The 16433-nt window shown below is 47.0% G+C and overlaps 1 protein-coding gene across 1 annotated transcript in view; it reads left to right on the forward strand.

Annotated features, from left to right (window-relative positions):
* LOC137880802 (mastermind-like protein 3) overlaps positions 1 to 16399 on the forward strand; it is a gene marked incomplete at its 5' end in the record, with an annotated part of 48312 nt that extends 31913 nt beyond the window's left edge. Inside the window, 3 exons of the mRNA XM_068722332.1 lie at positions 8026 to 8292; positions 10646 to 10724; positions 12052 to 16399. Of these exons, the coding sequence (XP_068578433.1) occupies positions 8026 to 8292; positions 10646 to 10724; positions 12052 to 13151 (1446 nt within the window). The remainder of the gene's footprint in view (positions 1 to 8025; positions 8293 to 10645; positions 10725 to 12051) is intronic.
* Between the last annotated feature and the right edge of the window lie 34 nt (positions 16400 to 16433).

Genomic DNA, 16433 nt, shown 5'->3' on the forward strand with positions numbered 1-16433 from the left:
ACAGTATGTTTAAAAACAACAACCACAGGGTGTATATATATATGTATATATATATATATATATATACATACGTATATACGTATATATATATATATATATATACGTATATATATATATATATATATATATGTATGTATATATATATATCCACATACAGTATATGTAAGCCCACCGCTCTCACTGGAATATGGTAGGATGGAGGGAAAGAGGGGTGGAGAAATCAAGATGGAGGTAAGGCGAAGAGGATGGAGACGGAAGGCAGTCGGATGATGTGAAGACGAGAGGAGAGGGGGAGGGAAAAGGGGGGAGAGGAAAGAGCGCCTGAAGAAACGCAGAAAGAGAGAGATGGAGAGACTGAGGAGGCATGGGGATGGAGGGAAGGGAAGGGAAGGGAAGGGAAGGGAAGGGAAGGGGGGGAGCCTATTGCCCCGAGACTACGGCAGAGGGAGAAGAAAAGAGTGAAAAGAGAGGGAGAGCAAAAGAGTGATAGCCTTACAGCAGCACCTAATGGCTTCTCTGGAGAGAGGGAGGGAGTGAAGAGGAGGAGAAGGCATAATGAGGGTGCTATGACAGAGGCAGAGATAGATTTAGAGAGGTAGATGAGGAGGGAGAGACAAAGAGAGGTGGAGGTTATACGGCCATTCGGTAAAGATGGAGTCAAAGAAACCAGGAGGAGAGAGCGAAATAGAGGAAAGCGGTAAATGGTGAAAGGGAGGGAGGCGGGGGGGGGGGGGGAGACGAAGGAGCAGAATGATAGCTGCTGCCGAGGACGGATCCAGACGTTAAATGAGCTATAGAGGGAATAAAGACGGATGAGCGTCGATGTTGAAAAACAAATGAAAGCGGGGGTGAAGTAAGAAGGGAGTGGAGGGGGAGAAATAGAGAGAGAGAGAGAAGCACTGTTGGGCAAATGATGCAGGTGAGAAGAGGAAGCGTCAGCCCTCGGGTGAACAAAGAAGGGAGGAATAAATGGAAGACGGATGGAGTCAAAGGGTGGACAGAGAACAAGGAAGGAAGGGCGGCGTGGGGCGAAGGAGTGGCTAGATGGAGGGGATATGAGGGGGAAAATAGAGAGGACTGAGAGAACGGTGGAAAAGGAGGGATCGAATGAGAGATGGAGTGAGAGCAAGAAGGACGACAGGAGCACAGAGACGGTGAAGGAGGACGTTGAAGAGGAGGTTAATCAGAAAGATGGAGGATGGCTAAAAAGGCAGTTTACTGTCATGAGAGAGGGGCGGGGGCGGGGGCGGGGGGGGTGTGGAGGATGTGTGGAACTTATCTTTACCTCCATTAAGAGCCGTGTTATAGCACTGATCACAGCTGTGAATAATTCAAACCCTCTAGTTGGGAATTCTCTCTGGGAAGAGACCGAATGTGATCCCATTCACACACACACACACACACACACACACACACACACACACACACACACACACACAACAGGACACACTCACCTCAGTGTTTGATTTCCTCTCGCTCTCTGTTTACTGCTATACCTCCAGCTACAAGCTTTGTACATTACCCTCAACACACACACACACACACACACACACACACACACACACACACACGTATATATACACACACAGTGGTAATAAAGCAGGTTGTGGTGTGAAAGCACTCAGGACTGGAGCGTGATGGAAAGAGAAAAGAGAAAAGAGAAAGAGCAGTCCACCTGCTGATGCTGTCATTCAGACGTACCATTCTCAGCCGCCATGATTAGATTACACAGAAATACCTCACACACACACACACACACACACACACACACACACACACACACACACACACACACGCACACACTATTCTCCCGTTTTTAACTACAGACAACACTCTCCCAGACATGTCCTCTTCGCCCATGTGCGCACGTGTGTCTTTAAGGTCTCCATGGCGACCGTTTCCAGGGTGATTTACTGTAGCACCTGGTCCCTCTCAGGGTGGTACACTTGTCCGCTCGCCACAATCACTCCCCGGCCGCCAATGATCTCATCTCCCTGTCTTTTTTTTTTCTTTCTTTTTTTTTCTCCGCGCGGCTCGCGCTCCCGCCTCCTCGCTTGTTGTCGCGAGCGTGATTTACTCCCCGTCGTCGGTCGTCTCACCGCTCGTCTGCAGCCGTTTATCCCCCTTCAGTAATAACATTCATGGGGGGGGGGGGGGGGGGGATCATGTGCAGCTAAGAGCAGAGCAACTCCTCACGAACAGTGTCTTTGACTGCTTCACTGGGTCCAAACAAACAGTGAGAACGATGGGGCCTGAAACAATACGTCGCGATTAGGTTTAGGGATTAGATTAGGAAATTTAAATAAGAAATCCTCTTCTTTAAATCCCGGCTGTAGAACAAGACTCAGCGGTTCAATTCGCAAAGAACATATCGCGACCGCTCTCTGCCCGTCTCGAGGTGCGCTAATGATTATTGCAGCCGCACATTTTCCCCAGTGATCACACAATTTATGTTTGTCTTAATTGCACACACTGTTTATATCTATACTACACTCAGACACAGTGGTGCGTTCAGCTAAATGCTAACATGCGACTTGCACACATTCTCACAATGACGCAGGTGACGTGCAGATGTTTTAGCAGGTGTGTTGCTTTCCATGTACACCATCATAGTTGCTGCGTGTTTGCACGATAACGTGATAAAGATATTGAACAAATTGACATTTTTAATCAGCGACTATCAAGGGTTGCAAATTGAGTTTTGTGTCATTAGTCTACGGAGTGAATATGGAATGCTTAGTACGTCTGTAACTATAACGACAGACGTGGATGCGTGGATTTGTTTGGGTAAATTGTAATGTGAGGAATGTCATGCTGCATGATGGCAAACACAAACTGACATTCCAGGCTCTGCGCTGTCTGTGGGTGGCATCCTGTGTATGTGGAGAAATGCCTCGTTAAGAGTTGCTGTGAGTCTGTTAAGCACAGTGCCTCCGCTCAGCTACGGGGATTCATTTACTTAAATTGATCCCCTCCTGCACGCCGACATGCGTTTCACAGCATCCCCGCATGGCACCGTGTTCCTTCAGTTCTGGTTAAAGGATGATCTCAAGAAGACCTGTTAACCCAGTCTGTTGTTTTTGAGAAGTAAGGGGTTATGTGCATTGCCCTTTAAATCCTATATATGTGTGTGTGTGTGTGTGTGTGTGTGTGTGTGTGTGTGTGTGTGTGTGTGTGTGTGTGTGTGTGTGTGTGTGTGTGTGTGAGCGCGCATGTGCATGTGTGTGTGTGTGTGTGTGTGTGTGTGTGTGTGTGTGTGTGTGTGTGTGTGTGTGTGTGTGTGTGTGTGTGTGTGAGAGAGAGACATTCAGAAATAGGCCAGTTAGGGTTTAGAGCAGAGAGATGTTAAGAGATTAAACAGACCTCTGTGGGGAGCAAGACTCCTCTCCAGCAGTTTAAATATAACTCTCTTCAGGGACTAACTGAGTAAGTGTGTGTGGGTGTGTGTGTGTGTGTGTGGGTGTGTGTATGTGTGTGTGTTTGAGGGGGTGGGGTTTGAGTAGGTGGGTGGATGTTTTCAACAACTGGTGGCTAGGAATCAAACCACTGGCTTTTTACTAGCAGCTATCCTTGTTAGTGTGTGTGTGTGTGTGTGTGTGTGTGTGTGTGTGTGTGTGTGTGTGTGTGTGTGTGTGTGTGTGTGTGCGCGTGCGTGCGTGCGTGCGTGCGTGTGTGTGTGTCAAAGTGATGTCTTCTTTACCTTTGGCGCTGGGGGATAGTTTGATACCGTGAGGTCTGGCTCCACCATCTGCTCGGGGTTAGTGTGTGTGTGTGTGTGTGTGTGTGTGTGTGTGTGTGTGTGTGTGTGTGTGTGTGTGTGTGTGTGTGTGTGTGTGTGTGTGCGTTTAGCATGTACATGTGTCGTTATGGTTGTGTGTCAGGTGCTGCATACTTATGTTTTAACCATGCGCTCTAATACACAAACACATGTTTGTGTATTTTCTTCCATAACAAATACTTTATGCTTCAACTCGACATCGACCGTGTTCAGCACAGACTAACTGAGAATCTTATTAGGTGACTTAAAGGTATAATATCTAACATCTACCACTAGACCTTTGTTGTATGTTTTGTTGAGTTGTGTACTTTCACAAATATTTCCAACAATGTTCAAAACCTGGAGAAATCTGTAATTATATTTGAGGTAACTGTGTTCTATTATTTTCATCAACAATGGTGCTTGTTTGACAATGAAGACAACAACTCCCATGATCCATCGCTGCTTCACAACGTCATCGAAGTGCAGCTTTTGTCACTGTTTTAATTACTGCCGTGGTGCTATAGATTATGTATTATATAATCTACTATACTGTAGCGGTAGCTTGCCCCTCCCTTCCATGCGTTGACGAATATAACCATGACGGCCTCTATCTTCATGCTGCAGACATCGATACTTGCTTATCTACACATGTATTGATTCGGGCCGGATGTCAATGGTGAAGCTAAACATTCCAGCTCGACGCTCTCTGTGAGACGAGGCGTCCCGATTGTCACCGGTGTCTTTCGCAGCATTTTTGTCATTTGCATATTTCTGCGGACGTCACCGGCGGGGTCAGAGTGCGGAGGTCCACCGGGGGTGTGGAGCTCAAGGACGTTCAGACGCTGATTAGCGCTAGCTGTGAAAGAGATGTGAACCTGTGACCTTCCGTCTTCCGCCTCGCTCCGTGCATCTGTCTCACAAACCATCAGCTGCTGCAACGTCCACGCAGAACACCCCCCCCCCCCCAGCCCAAAAAAAAAAAAAAGGATGCAGGCAGATGTACTTCCTGTTCACTTTCTCGGTCTGATGGCAGCCGTAGTCTGCGTAAGAGTCTAATGAAGCATCCCCTCATCCATCCAGCCCTCACTCTCTGTTTCCTCTCTTCTGCTCTCCTCCCCTTCACCCCCCCCCCCTTCCTTCTCTTACACAAGTGGGTGACAGATGTGAGCCACTCTGGAGAGCACACAGACACCCAGCACTCTGCTGCCAGGCGCCGCTGCTCTTATAGGCTCTGTGCGTGTGTGTGTGTGCGTGCGTGTGTGTGTGTGTGTGTGTGTGTGTGTGTGTGTGCGCGTGTGTGTTTATGCATGATGTGCAGTTGTGTTTCAACGAAAGCCTTTATGCATGAACTGTAAGGCATCGTGTAGTGCTGTAGTAGTCTGTCTATCTGTGTTTGTCTTTGGTTTCTGAATGTGGTTGCATGTACTGTATTGTGTGTGTGTGTGTGTGTGTGTGTGTGTGTGTGTGTGTGTGTGTGTGTGTGTGTGTGTGTGTAGAATAAAGTAGACACTCATTTCAGCTCCATGAGACATAGGAATGAAATGGACAATCTCTCACACTACTTCTTCCCCCACCCTCTCACTTACACACACACACACACACACACACACACACATTTCCGCTCACTTCACGTGTAATGTAATCACCTGGGCTCTCCATGCTTCCTAACTCAATAACGCTGACAGCCTCCACCACACACACACACACACACACACACACATTTGTCCTCCGGAACAACCTGCGATACATTCACCTCTCCTTTCATTTTATCCGCTCTGATCCTTCCTGCTTCAAACTGATCCATTTTACAATTTGTAGTAGCCGATGCAGTTTCAAACTGTGTTCCTCTGTTCCTCCTGTAGTCAACCAGGAGCAAACCACCGAGTCTCATTAGCTGCTGACCCATTTCTGTTGAAGAGCAAGGAACTCGGGACTGACTCGAGCCGGTCTAAGATGCCAGAACGAAGCGTCTGGGGGGGGGGGGGGGGGGGGGGGGGGGGGGGACGATGCTGTGTCGACGCTCTTTGTTACATTATTCAACAACAGCCGTGAGTGAGGACAGAGAGACTCAAAGATGTACTGATGAACCCAGAAGGAAGAGGTTGACAGTGAAATTGGAGGATAGATGTGAGTGTGTTTGTGGAGGGGTGACCAGACACGGCGGCCATAACCGCTCCTCCGAGCGCCATCTGCTCCTCGCCGCAGCAACTGTTGCCAGGGTACCTGCTCTCCTCCCCTCTAGCCCACCTTTTACTCCTCCTCTTTTGGCTCGTCACCTCCTCGTTTCCTCCTGGGTTGTTTTTTTTCTCCCAGAAAAAGATCGTCTCTCCTTTTCCCCTCTTTTTTTTTTTTTCCAATTCTGCCTTCTCTCTTTCCTCACACGTGTTCTTTTCTTTCCCTTCAATTAATTTGAGGATACCTGCTTTCTATTCAATAAGCTTTATTGGCGTGACATTCAATTCAGTGTACATTAGCAACGCTTCAGCAAATTACTAATAACACTGAAGTACTAGTGATCCCTTCCCTCATGTGCTTCTCTCTCTTGCGTGCCTTTATTTAACTATATACAGAGTATACATGCTTTGGTTTTAGTCATTTCTTCAGCTATAACTGCTAATCTGCTACTACACTGCAACACACACACACACACACACACACACACACACCTACACCAAAATCTTTAATTCTCTCAGACTTTCCCCCTCCTCCTTCCTTTGAAATCCATCTCTCTTCCGTTCCTTCGTTCCCTGGCAATTGTGCGGACATGACTCAGGGCCCCCTGTCTGCAGAGAGGAAGAGAGAGAGAACCAGCGAACGAGTGGAGAAAGGAGTTTGATGGTGGGGTGTTTAGAGGGAAGGGAAGAAAAGAGTGAGTGGGGGAGAGGGAGAGATCGTAGATCAGAACCGTCATGATTGAGCCATCTGCTGAGAGGAGGCCAGTGAGACTCAAACACACACACACACACACACACACATGCATGCTTAAAGATCACCACTGCCACCCGTTGGTCATTTTCTGACACTACGCCTCCTCTTTCCCCTCTCTCTGCCCCCCCCCCCCCCCGTCTTACGCCGTCTCACTGTCCCGCTGCCGTCCGGTAAGAACATGCCAACCGGAGATGAGACACGTAGCTCTGAACATCGATCAGTCTGGTCTGGCTGTCTGGTGAAGCCGGTCTTCAGCGGCCCGTTTCTGTTTGCTCCACGGGGGGTTTATTTGTGCCGTAATATATGAGGTTTAGCTCCACCTAACTCCTTTCTCAGAAGAGCGGCGCCTCCGTACGGATTATGAGGCTTTGGCTCTTTGAAAACATATCGAGTACAGTGATGTGTTTCAGACTCTCGCCAATGCTGCCGTTAATCCCGCTTTCGCTGTTTCATTCTTGTTCGTTGTTGCCCTGCAGTGAAATGTGATTTGTCGTACGCTGTCTGTTCCTCTGTGTGTGTGTGTGTGTGTGTGTGTGTGTTGTTTGAATTTGTATGTGTGCAAACACTCTTTACTGGCCCGAATTGTTCTTTCTTCTCCTCTTTTACTGCCGGCGGGCCTAAACGATGTCCAGTCTCGTTCAGCTGTCTAACCTTTAATAGATTCATAAACGCTCCCCCCCCCCCCCCCCCCCTCCCTCCCATTGGCCAGAGCAGGCCATTTCATCCTATTAGAGATTAGCATATGGCTGAGTGGAGGAGGAAGTGCTCTTTATATGCTAATGAGGAGCTAATGTATGCAGCGAGGACCAACCGATGTCCCATTGGGAGGACTCGGGGTGGCCCGGCGAGCTGAATCTTGAGGCAGTCCTGTCTTTATCTTGTATTTCGCTCTCGTTCACAGACAGCTGGGTTGTGCTTTTTTGTGAGTTATCAAACAGCATAATGGCTCACTACGGTTTTAATGCCTAAATCAGACGACGATGCTGGGAGCGTTGTGAATATGCATTCCCTCTGTACCTGAGCACCGAAGAGGAGGTTTAAATAGTTTTCTTAGGTTTTAGCCTTTGAGCTTCACAAACATTTAAACAGACTTTAAAGCAATAGTTCAACATTTTTGGGACATGCACTTGTTTGCTTTCCTGCCGAAAGTTAAATGAGAAAATCAATGGCGCTAGTGGAAGTGCGAGCGGTGTCAATCTTCTCACATAACTCTTGGCAAGAAATCAAATAAGTGTATATCCCCAAATGTTGAACTACTCCTTTGACTGGCTTTGATTGTTCAACAGTCCATCTGACCCAGTGCCCCCCCCCCCCCCCACTCTTCTCTGTCCCTACAGGAACAAGGTGTGGTGGGAATGTCGCGACCGCCGGGCGCCATCCCGCCTCCTCACCCCGCTGGGGGCGTGGCCTCGGGGGTGGGGCCCAACCAGGGGTCAGGACCACCCCCGGGTTACGTGGGCAACCAGCAGCAAGCGGCCATGATGAAACAGATGATGGCGATGGAGCAGGAGAAGAGGGCGCAGATGCAAATGATGGAGCAGCAAAAGCAGCAGCTCTTCCGAGAGCAGAGGCAACAGCAGCAGCAGCAACTACTGGCCGAGCAGGTGAGCGTTTTTAAATCGGTGCGCTCTCAAAATGGATAGGCCTCACGCGTTCATTTCTAATTTTGTTTGTTCATACATTCCTGTGTCTGTGTCTGCAGCTCTAACAAGAGCAGCTCATCCTCTCCTCTTCCTTACTGTTGTCTGGTTGCATGTATAATTACCCTCAACCAGCCCTCTCTTCACTACTTTCTTTTCATCTCTGCAACGTGTGTGTGTGTGTGTGTGTGTGTGTGTGTGTGTGTGTGTGTGTGTGTGTGTGTGTGTGTGTGTGTGCGCGTGTGTGCGTGTGCGTGTGTATGTGTGTGTTCTTGCCACATGCCGCCTGCTGTGATAATGTGGTGTTTTCTTTTTATTTCTCTCTCTGTGAGGGAATCAAGTGTTAAAGAGTTCTGAACTCTGGAGTCACCACCCACTATGTTGGTTTTAATTGGATCTGCAAAAACATACACAGACACACAAATATAGGTGTCTGAAGGGAAACGTGTCCTGCTGGGGTTTAGTGTATGCTGCTAAAGGGATATCATACCATTTAAATGAGCAACACCTTCTGCTTTCCAGGCACACATTCAGTTTTTTCCATTTCATTTTCTATACCTGCACCACAATTATGGCGACGATAGAGCATCAGGGCTGCCTTACGTTTCCTGTTTCATTATTATTTGTGTAAGAGGGCATCATGCAGATACTGTAGATACTCTAGATGAGTGATCTAGGCCTGAAAGCACAGCTCTGTCTCTCTGCTATACTAAACATCTGTCTTTACTGTACCAAACATCTGTCTCTACTGTACCAAACATATGTCTCTACTGTACCAAACATCATTCTCTGCTATACCAAACATCTGTCTCTACTCTACCAAACATCTGTCTTTACTGTACCAAACATCTGTCTCTACTGTACCAATCATCATTCTCTGCTATACCAAACATCTGTCTCTACTGTACCAAACATATGTCTCTACTGTACCAAACATCATTCTCTGCTATACCAAACATCTGTCTCTACTCTACCAAACATCTGTCTCTACTGTACCAAACATCATTCTCTGCTCTACCAAACATCTGTCTCTACTGTACCAAACATCTGTCTTTACTGTACCAAACATCTGTCTTTACTGTACCAAACATCTGTCTCTACTGTACCAAACATCATTCTCTGCTCTACCAAACATCTGTCTTTACTATACCAAACATCTGTCTCTACTGTACCAAACATCTGTCTCTACTGTACCAAACATCTGTCTCTGCTCTACCAAACATCCATCTCTGCTCTACTGTACCAAACATTGGTCTTAACTACTACTGTAACGTAATATCTGTCTCACCTCTACTGTACCAAATTTCCGTCTCTACTGTACCAAACATCTGTCTCACCACTACTGTATCAAAACATCTGTATGGACCAAACATCTGTCTCACCTCTACTGTACCAAACATCGATCTTAACTCTACTGGACCAAACATCTCTCTCTACTCTACCAAACATCTGTCTCACCTCTACTGTACCAAGCATCTGTTGTAACCCTACTGTACCAAACATCTGTCTTAACCCTACTGTACCAAACATCTGTCTCTACTGTACCAAACATCTGTCTCTACGGTACCAAACATCTGTCTCACCTCTACTGTACCAAACATCTGTCTTCACTCTACTGTATCAAACATCTGTCTTCAACCTACTGTACCAAACTTCTGTCTTCACTCTACTGTACCAAACATCTGTCTTAACCCTACTGTACCAAACATCTGTCTCTACTGTACCAAACATCTGTATGGACCAAACATCTGTCTCACCTCTACTGTACCAAACATCTGTCTTCACTCTACTGTACCAAACATCTGTCTTCAACCTACTGTACCAAACTTCCATCTAAACTGTACCACACATATGTCTCTACTCTACCAAACATCTGTCTGTCACTACTGTATATCTACCAACAGCATTTATACTAAACTAATGATTTAAATGAATTATCACCGATCAAAATGAAAAGTGAATGAAGGCTTTGCACCCTTCGTTCCAATACAAGTATTTCATGATAATAAATCAGGCAAATATGTTTGCCCGGAATGAATCTCTAGTGACCAACAGCCCGGTTTAGTTGTTCTATACTAGCTCTGGAGACAAGACTTCAGTGTGCAATTTGTTCATAACATCTGTTTAGTTCAACTGTTCTTTCTGTGTGACCCTTTTTATTCTCTATATCCCATTATGATACCAAATCCTGAATTCATGAAGTAGATATGAAGGCATGTAACTCATTGCTAGCCTACACTCTTAACACTGTGTGTGTGTGTGTGTGTGTGTGTGTGTGTGTGTGTGTGTGTGTGTGTGTGTGTGTGTGTGTGTGTAGCTCCAGCAGCAGCAGCATCTCCCCAGACAGATGGGGCAAGGCCAGAGGAATCCATACCCCCAAGTCAATCAGTACCAAGGTGAGACACACAAACATGTTTACCATTTAGTCTGTGCAACGAAGCACACAAGTTGTGCAAAACCCAAAGAATGGGCAGCACCCCAATAGATTTTCTAATAAACAAGGCAATACCTGACCTAAATTCTGCAGCACTTTATTGATGGTCGCATGAGGAAATGCATTTTTGTCAATCAGTGTTTAGTTCTTCGCAGAACATCCTGGTGGTTACACACGAACAGATAGCACATGCACACTTGGTCTGAGTATGGTATACATGGTTGAGAGCCAAGACATTTAGACGTTTAAACAGATTTTACAGTTCACTCTCTGACATATTCAGAAACAGACACTTAAAAACATGTCTGCAAACAGCCGTGCTGACTGAGCATCACCCTGAAACCAAACCTCGTCCTCACTGTCTGTCGGATGCATCAGTTGGCGCTCAGATGCTCTTCAGCCTCTTCCTCTCTCTCCTCTTTCTCCTCTTTCTCGCTCCCTCTAACAAAAAAATAAAAAAAATAGAATATTCGTGCTCTGCCTGTTACCACGGCAACTTGTCTGTCCTGGATCCCCCAGAGTTCCAGTGAAGTCAGAGAGATGGATGAGAGGAGGGAAGTGGGAGAGGGGTAGAAAGGAGAGGGGGGGAGGCTGGCAACAAGAGGAATAGGTAGACGGTCTGGTAGGTAGAAGGAGAGATTGGGAATAGAAAGAAAGAAAGAGAGAGAGAGAGAGAGGAAGATGAGTGGGTGAGAGGATGATGGAGAGATGAAGATAAATACAGCGAGCGAGAATGGAGAGTCAAGTCGAAAAACCATTTATAGCCACGAGAGAGTCTGTCTGCAAGTCTAGGAGATGATATGGAAAAGAAGAGGAGGCTTCAGCCTAGAACTCTGGGCCGCAAAGATATCGTTGTTCAGCTATCCAGCAGTGTGTCAGTGATTTTAAAAGCAATGATTGCTCTATCATCACCTGCAATCAGGACGCAATCACACTCACAAAACTTATTTACGTGAACATGAAGTGATATGTGGCTGTTGTGTTCTCATTTACGAGTCTGGAGTGTGTGGTACTCTTCGTTCTGAGCCTCTGCTGCTGTTCCAGTCCAAACTGTGAGGTGAGGGATTAGTGGAATGATGTCAGACGTCTATTAGAGGATTTAAAGCCATTTCCGCGCTAGCAGACTTCCTCAGCTCTGCCACTACCCAGGCTCTGAAAGGAAAGAAATGTGGAAGTGAGATGCTGCCTGTGTTAAGTTGTATTATTCCCGCCTCCATTTGCCTGTTTTACTCTTTCCCAACTCCATTGTCTGTTCTCTGGTCTCAACTCCTCCGGTTCTTCTCTCCTAGGTCCTCCTCAGGATCTGGCATCCAGAAGCCAGGCTCTCCAGAACATTCGGGCCGCCCGTCTCCTACAACAGCAGCAGCAGAACCAGCAGCAGATGGTCCAAATGAGTTCTGTTCAAGGACAGGGGGGCTCTGTGGGACCCCAAACTGACATGGGCTTACCCTACGGCAACCAGGGGACCAACCAGGGTTCCTTGTATGGGCTCAACCCCTCCATGAGCCAAATGATCCACCAGCAGCAGCACCAGAGCCAAAGTGTCCAAGCCTCCATGGTTCTTCCACCACAGCACAACACTGCCGGAGGGCCGCCCCGGCAAGCAGGTGCAGGTCCCGGGGTCGGAGGTATGCCTGGAGGCCCCGGAGGTGGTGGAGCTGGAGGATATGGAGCACAGGGGATGTTAATGAACTCCATGAGCCAGCAACCCCTCAAAGGCCCTCCCAAAGCCCAAGCACAGAGACTGCAAAGCATGCTGGGAGCAGGAGGAGGAGGCGGGGCAATGGCGGCGGGTGGCTGGCCGCAGCAGCAAGGACAGAGTCTGCAGGCCATGGGCGGAGGAATCGGAAGGACTACAGGGGGAGGGGGAGGAGACATGGTGGGGTTCAGCTCCACGCAGGGTTATGGGATGCAGCCGGGTCAACCCCCGCGCATGGCCAAGCAACACTTTCAGGGTCCGGGCCAGGGTATGAGCCAGGGAATGGACCCCAGAGTGGGCAACCCAGCGGCCGGTATGGCAGGCCCAATGATGGGCCCTCACATGGGCGGTCAGCCCAGGACCAACCAGCCCCGGCCCATGGTCATGAACCAGGGAATGAACCAGGGGATGATGGGCCAGGGGATGACTGGGATGGGGGTATTCGGACCGGGCCCTGGGGGGCCTGGAATAGGGGCAGGGGGAGGAGGGGTTGGTGGACCCTATGGACCAGGGGGAGTCGGGGTTGGAGGTCAGCCACCAGGCTACCAGAGGACAGCCAATCAGGACATGTCATCCTATGGATATGGGGGCGGGCCCTCGGGGGGAGGAGCCTTCGGATTGGGCGATGGCTCAGGGGCGGAGCTGGACTCGAGCGACGGTTGGATGGAGGAGTTCTTCCCGAACCAATAGCCAACGGGGAAACTGGAGACGAGTTTTTACTGGATGAACTAAACATTAAAGTAGGACAAATGTTCAAACCTGAGAAAGTAAAACAAAAAGGACGACATGATGTGGACTGGCATGTTTTGTTTTTTGTAAAACATGAGCAAGGGAGTTCTTGTGTTATGTTTCGTGTGTGTGTGTGTGTGTGTGTGTGTGTGTGATGGAGAGAGTGATCATTATGTCTCGTGCATATAAATGAAAACCCAATATAGAGATTAAGAGGTGTGTTTCATTAGTTTCCCTTTTTTCTCCACGGAATGAATTTTTCTCATGTTCAAGTGTTTGAAAGCGAGCCCCGTTTACACAGCAGCGCTTTGAGCCTGAGCTTCAGCAGGGGCTGATTGAACACCGCAGACTGATGAAGGGGAAGGAAGACATGTTCTCAAGACAGCAATTTATTTGTGTTTGTGTGCTTGTGCCACCCAGCTCAGTGCTTCAGATCTCTCAACTATGTGAGGAGCTGAAGGGAGGAGAAAGCACTCTCAGCGCTCCCATTTCCTCCCTTAGATTTGTGCCCCCCATATCCATAACACACACACACACACACACACACACACACACGCACACAAATCTGTCGCCTTCCCGCTCTCTTCACTTGATCTCTCTCTCTCTCTCTCTCCCTCTCATCCTCCTTCACTCTCTCTCCTCCCGTCTTTCCCACCCTGTCTCCAGAGACTCGTTCCTCGCATCTCAACACTCCTTTCTCTGTTTAAATTCTCAACATCACAACAGAACAAATGATGTTCCTCTACTGTGCCACACAAGCGCACTCCGTCCTCCAGTGCTTTTGCTAGGCAACCAACCTGGGTGGTGGTGGGGGGGGGGGGGTTCATTTCTTGAGCGTGGCTGTGGATGACGGGTAGGCAGAGGAAGACAAAGAGAGTGGAAAAGCAGAGAAAGAGGGAGAGAATAGGCAGCTAAAGCAAGCACTTGGACTCAAAAGCTCATGCACACACACACACACACACACACACACACATATACAAACACACATACAGACAAATAAACATACAGACAAATAAACATCAGCCTGGGAGGGTGAGCGAACGCGTGAGCGACGGCTAACGGAGCTAATATTGCATTAAAACCCGCTGCCTGTGTGGCACAAACCACATCACATGCATCAGGCTGACACAAAGCAAAAAGCGATTGCTGGGCACTGAATGTATTCAAGCACCACAAGTGACTTCTTCTTTTTAAGGAAAAAAAAAAAAAAAAAAAAAAAAAAAGCTCATTGAAAGCCCGCCCACACATTTTGTTTGTTGCTGTGTTTTATCTCTAACAATGATGCTGGTCGTGTCTTTGTCAATTAAAAGGAAAACAACAAAACAAAAAAAAGAAGAAAAAAAAAAAAAACCCGGAAAAGTTAGCCTTCTTTTAGTTTGTGTTGTCTTTTGAAAATGAGTTCGTCCTCCCGTCTCGCAGCACAACCTTCCCTCCCATTTGTGACACAGCTGCTTGTCAATCACCAGTAGGCCCAAACGCTTCACATCGTGGCTTCTCTTGTACTGCGGCTGTAAAACGCCCTCGCTCCAAACCTAGAACCTAACTGTGCTATACTGTAACACTACTGTGAAGAAATACGAGTTCTCCCCTTCCGGCGCTTTACAAGGACAATGAACCACTGCTACGCCTCCAGTTTGTTCCGTAGACAGTAGAGACACTTCGGACGGCTGATTTGAGCCCAAAGGGTGACGACGGTTAGCGCCAGTTAGCATCAAAAACAATCAGTATTATCGCTGGAGTCAGTGTCGCCGCCCCCTTCTCTGAGCTTACTTCAGTAAAGTCTAGGCTTCAGGCCTCATAGATTCCACTCCTCTGCCCTAATGGTTGCGTAATAAATATGTGTTTTAATACTGTAGTCGTTTGGTAAGACAACACCATGCTTCTCTAATCTGTTTTGTAATCTCGGTTAAAAGATGAGCGAACGCGTGTTTGTACTTACTTTGTATTTAGCTCATTCAGAGTGAAAGAGGTTGGAGGATGACGCTGTAATCAACAAACCAAAAAGCCTTCTTCTCTGTAAACTAACTCCTTGCCATCGAAACATTTGTTCTCGCGGTCGTTGATGTTGTATAATCCAACCCTTTAAAATACAAACTTTAACCACCACTGCCCGTCGTCCTTGTAAGCGTCGCTGCGTTTGGTAGCGCCCGCGACTTGGGAAAGCAGAAAGTCCTCCGTCTCACTGTGTGGAGTCTGCAAGGTGAACGACAGGCAGACCTTTTAGGGATGTAGCGTTCCCCCAGTTCTATCAGGGGGGGGGGGAGATGGTGAAATATATTAACAACTCTTTGTCAGTGTCTAGATAAACTCTCGGATCGTTTGAGCCTTTCCCTGTGCAGGAAATGCAGTCGAGCTCTCGCCGCTTCAATGGCTCCGCTGCCCATGCTTCCAAAAACGTTGACGGCGCTCCAGCGCTCCGGACGGGCTCAAACTAAAAATTTCAGCGTCAGACCGGTGAAATTGGAGGCGGTTGTGTAGGAAAACAGCTTGAGGTTTACCTCTCCACACACTGGAGGCAGGACGGTAGGGAAACACTTGTGGGTCAGTGTTCGGGTCACAGCCTTCGTGACCTTTTTTTGTCTTCAAAGTAGGGTTCATGATATGGTTTGAAATCCCTTCAGGAAGAGAATAGAAGCTTCCTCCAAATATCATTATGTACCGGGACCAAGTCTGTAGACAACATTTTAACAAAAATTGTTGTTGTTGATGTTCTTTGTTTTGTTTTTTTTTATTTGTTTTTTTTTTTACTGGTGCTGACATATATGTGATTATGAGAAAAAGTATATAAAAGATAATGGCTATTTGTAAATATGTTTTTACAGGTTTAAATACACCAGATAATACAGTCTCTACTCTGTAAAGAATTTACTGTTTGTTAAAAAATAGAGAAGTATTTTTATTTTGAAGTTTTTTGGTTTCTCGTTTAACCCATCTGAGCTATGCCATTGCACTTCAGACAATGTCTTACTACTAATTTGTATTGTAAACCTCCTCTCTTTTTTGGAATTTTTTTCATTTGTTTTTTCTAGTTTGAGATTTGACTCTGTTCTAAAGCAGTGCTTATTTCTTTTTATCCTGTACAGAATTCTGAAATGTTAACAAAAGAGAATTACAAAAGACCTTTTTTTTTTTTTTTCTTTGTTTTTCAAAAAGATACAATAAAGAGAGACTGTTCTCGCTGATCATATTAAATGAACGTTTCTGTTGTTTATTGGGTTCATTTTTTTTTAGACCACGACTGTG

The sequence above is a fragment of the Cebidichthys violaceus genome, unplaced genomic scaffold (genome assembly GCF_023349555.1).
Source record: "Cebidichthys violaceus isolate CVI_PGR_0920_01 unplaced genomic scaffold, fCebVio1.0.p SCAF_291, whole genome shotgun sequence".
NCBI classification, from domain to species: Eukaryota; Metazoa; Chordata; class Actinopteri; order Perciformes; family Stichaeidae; genus Cebidichthys; species Cebidichthys violaceus.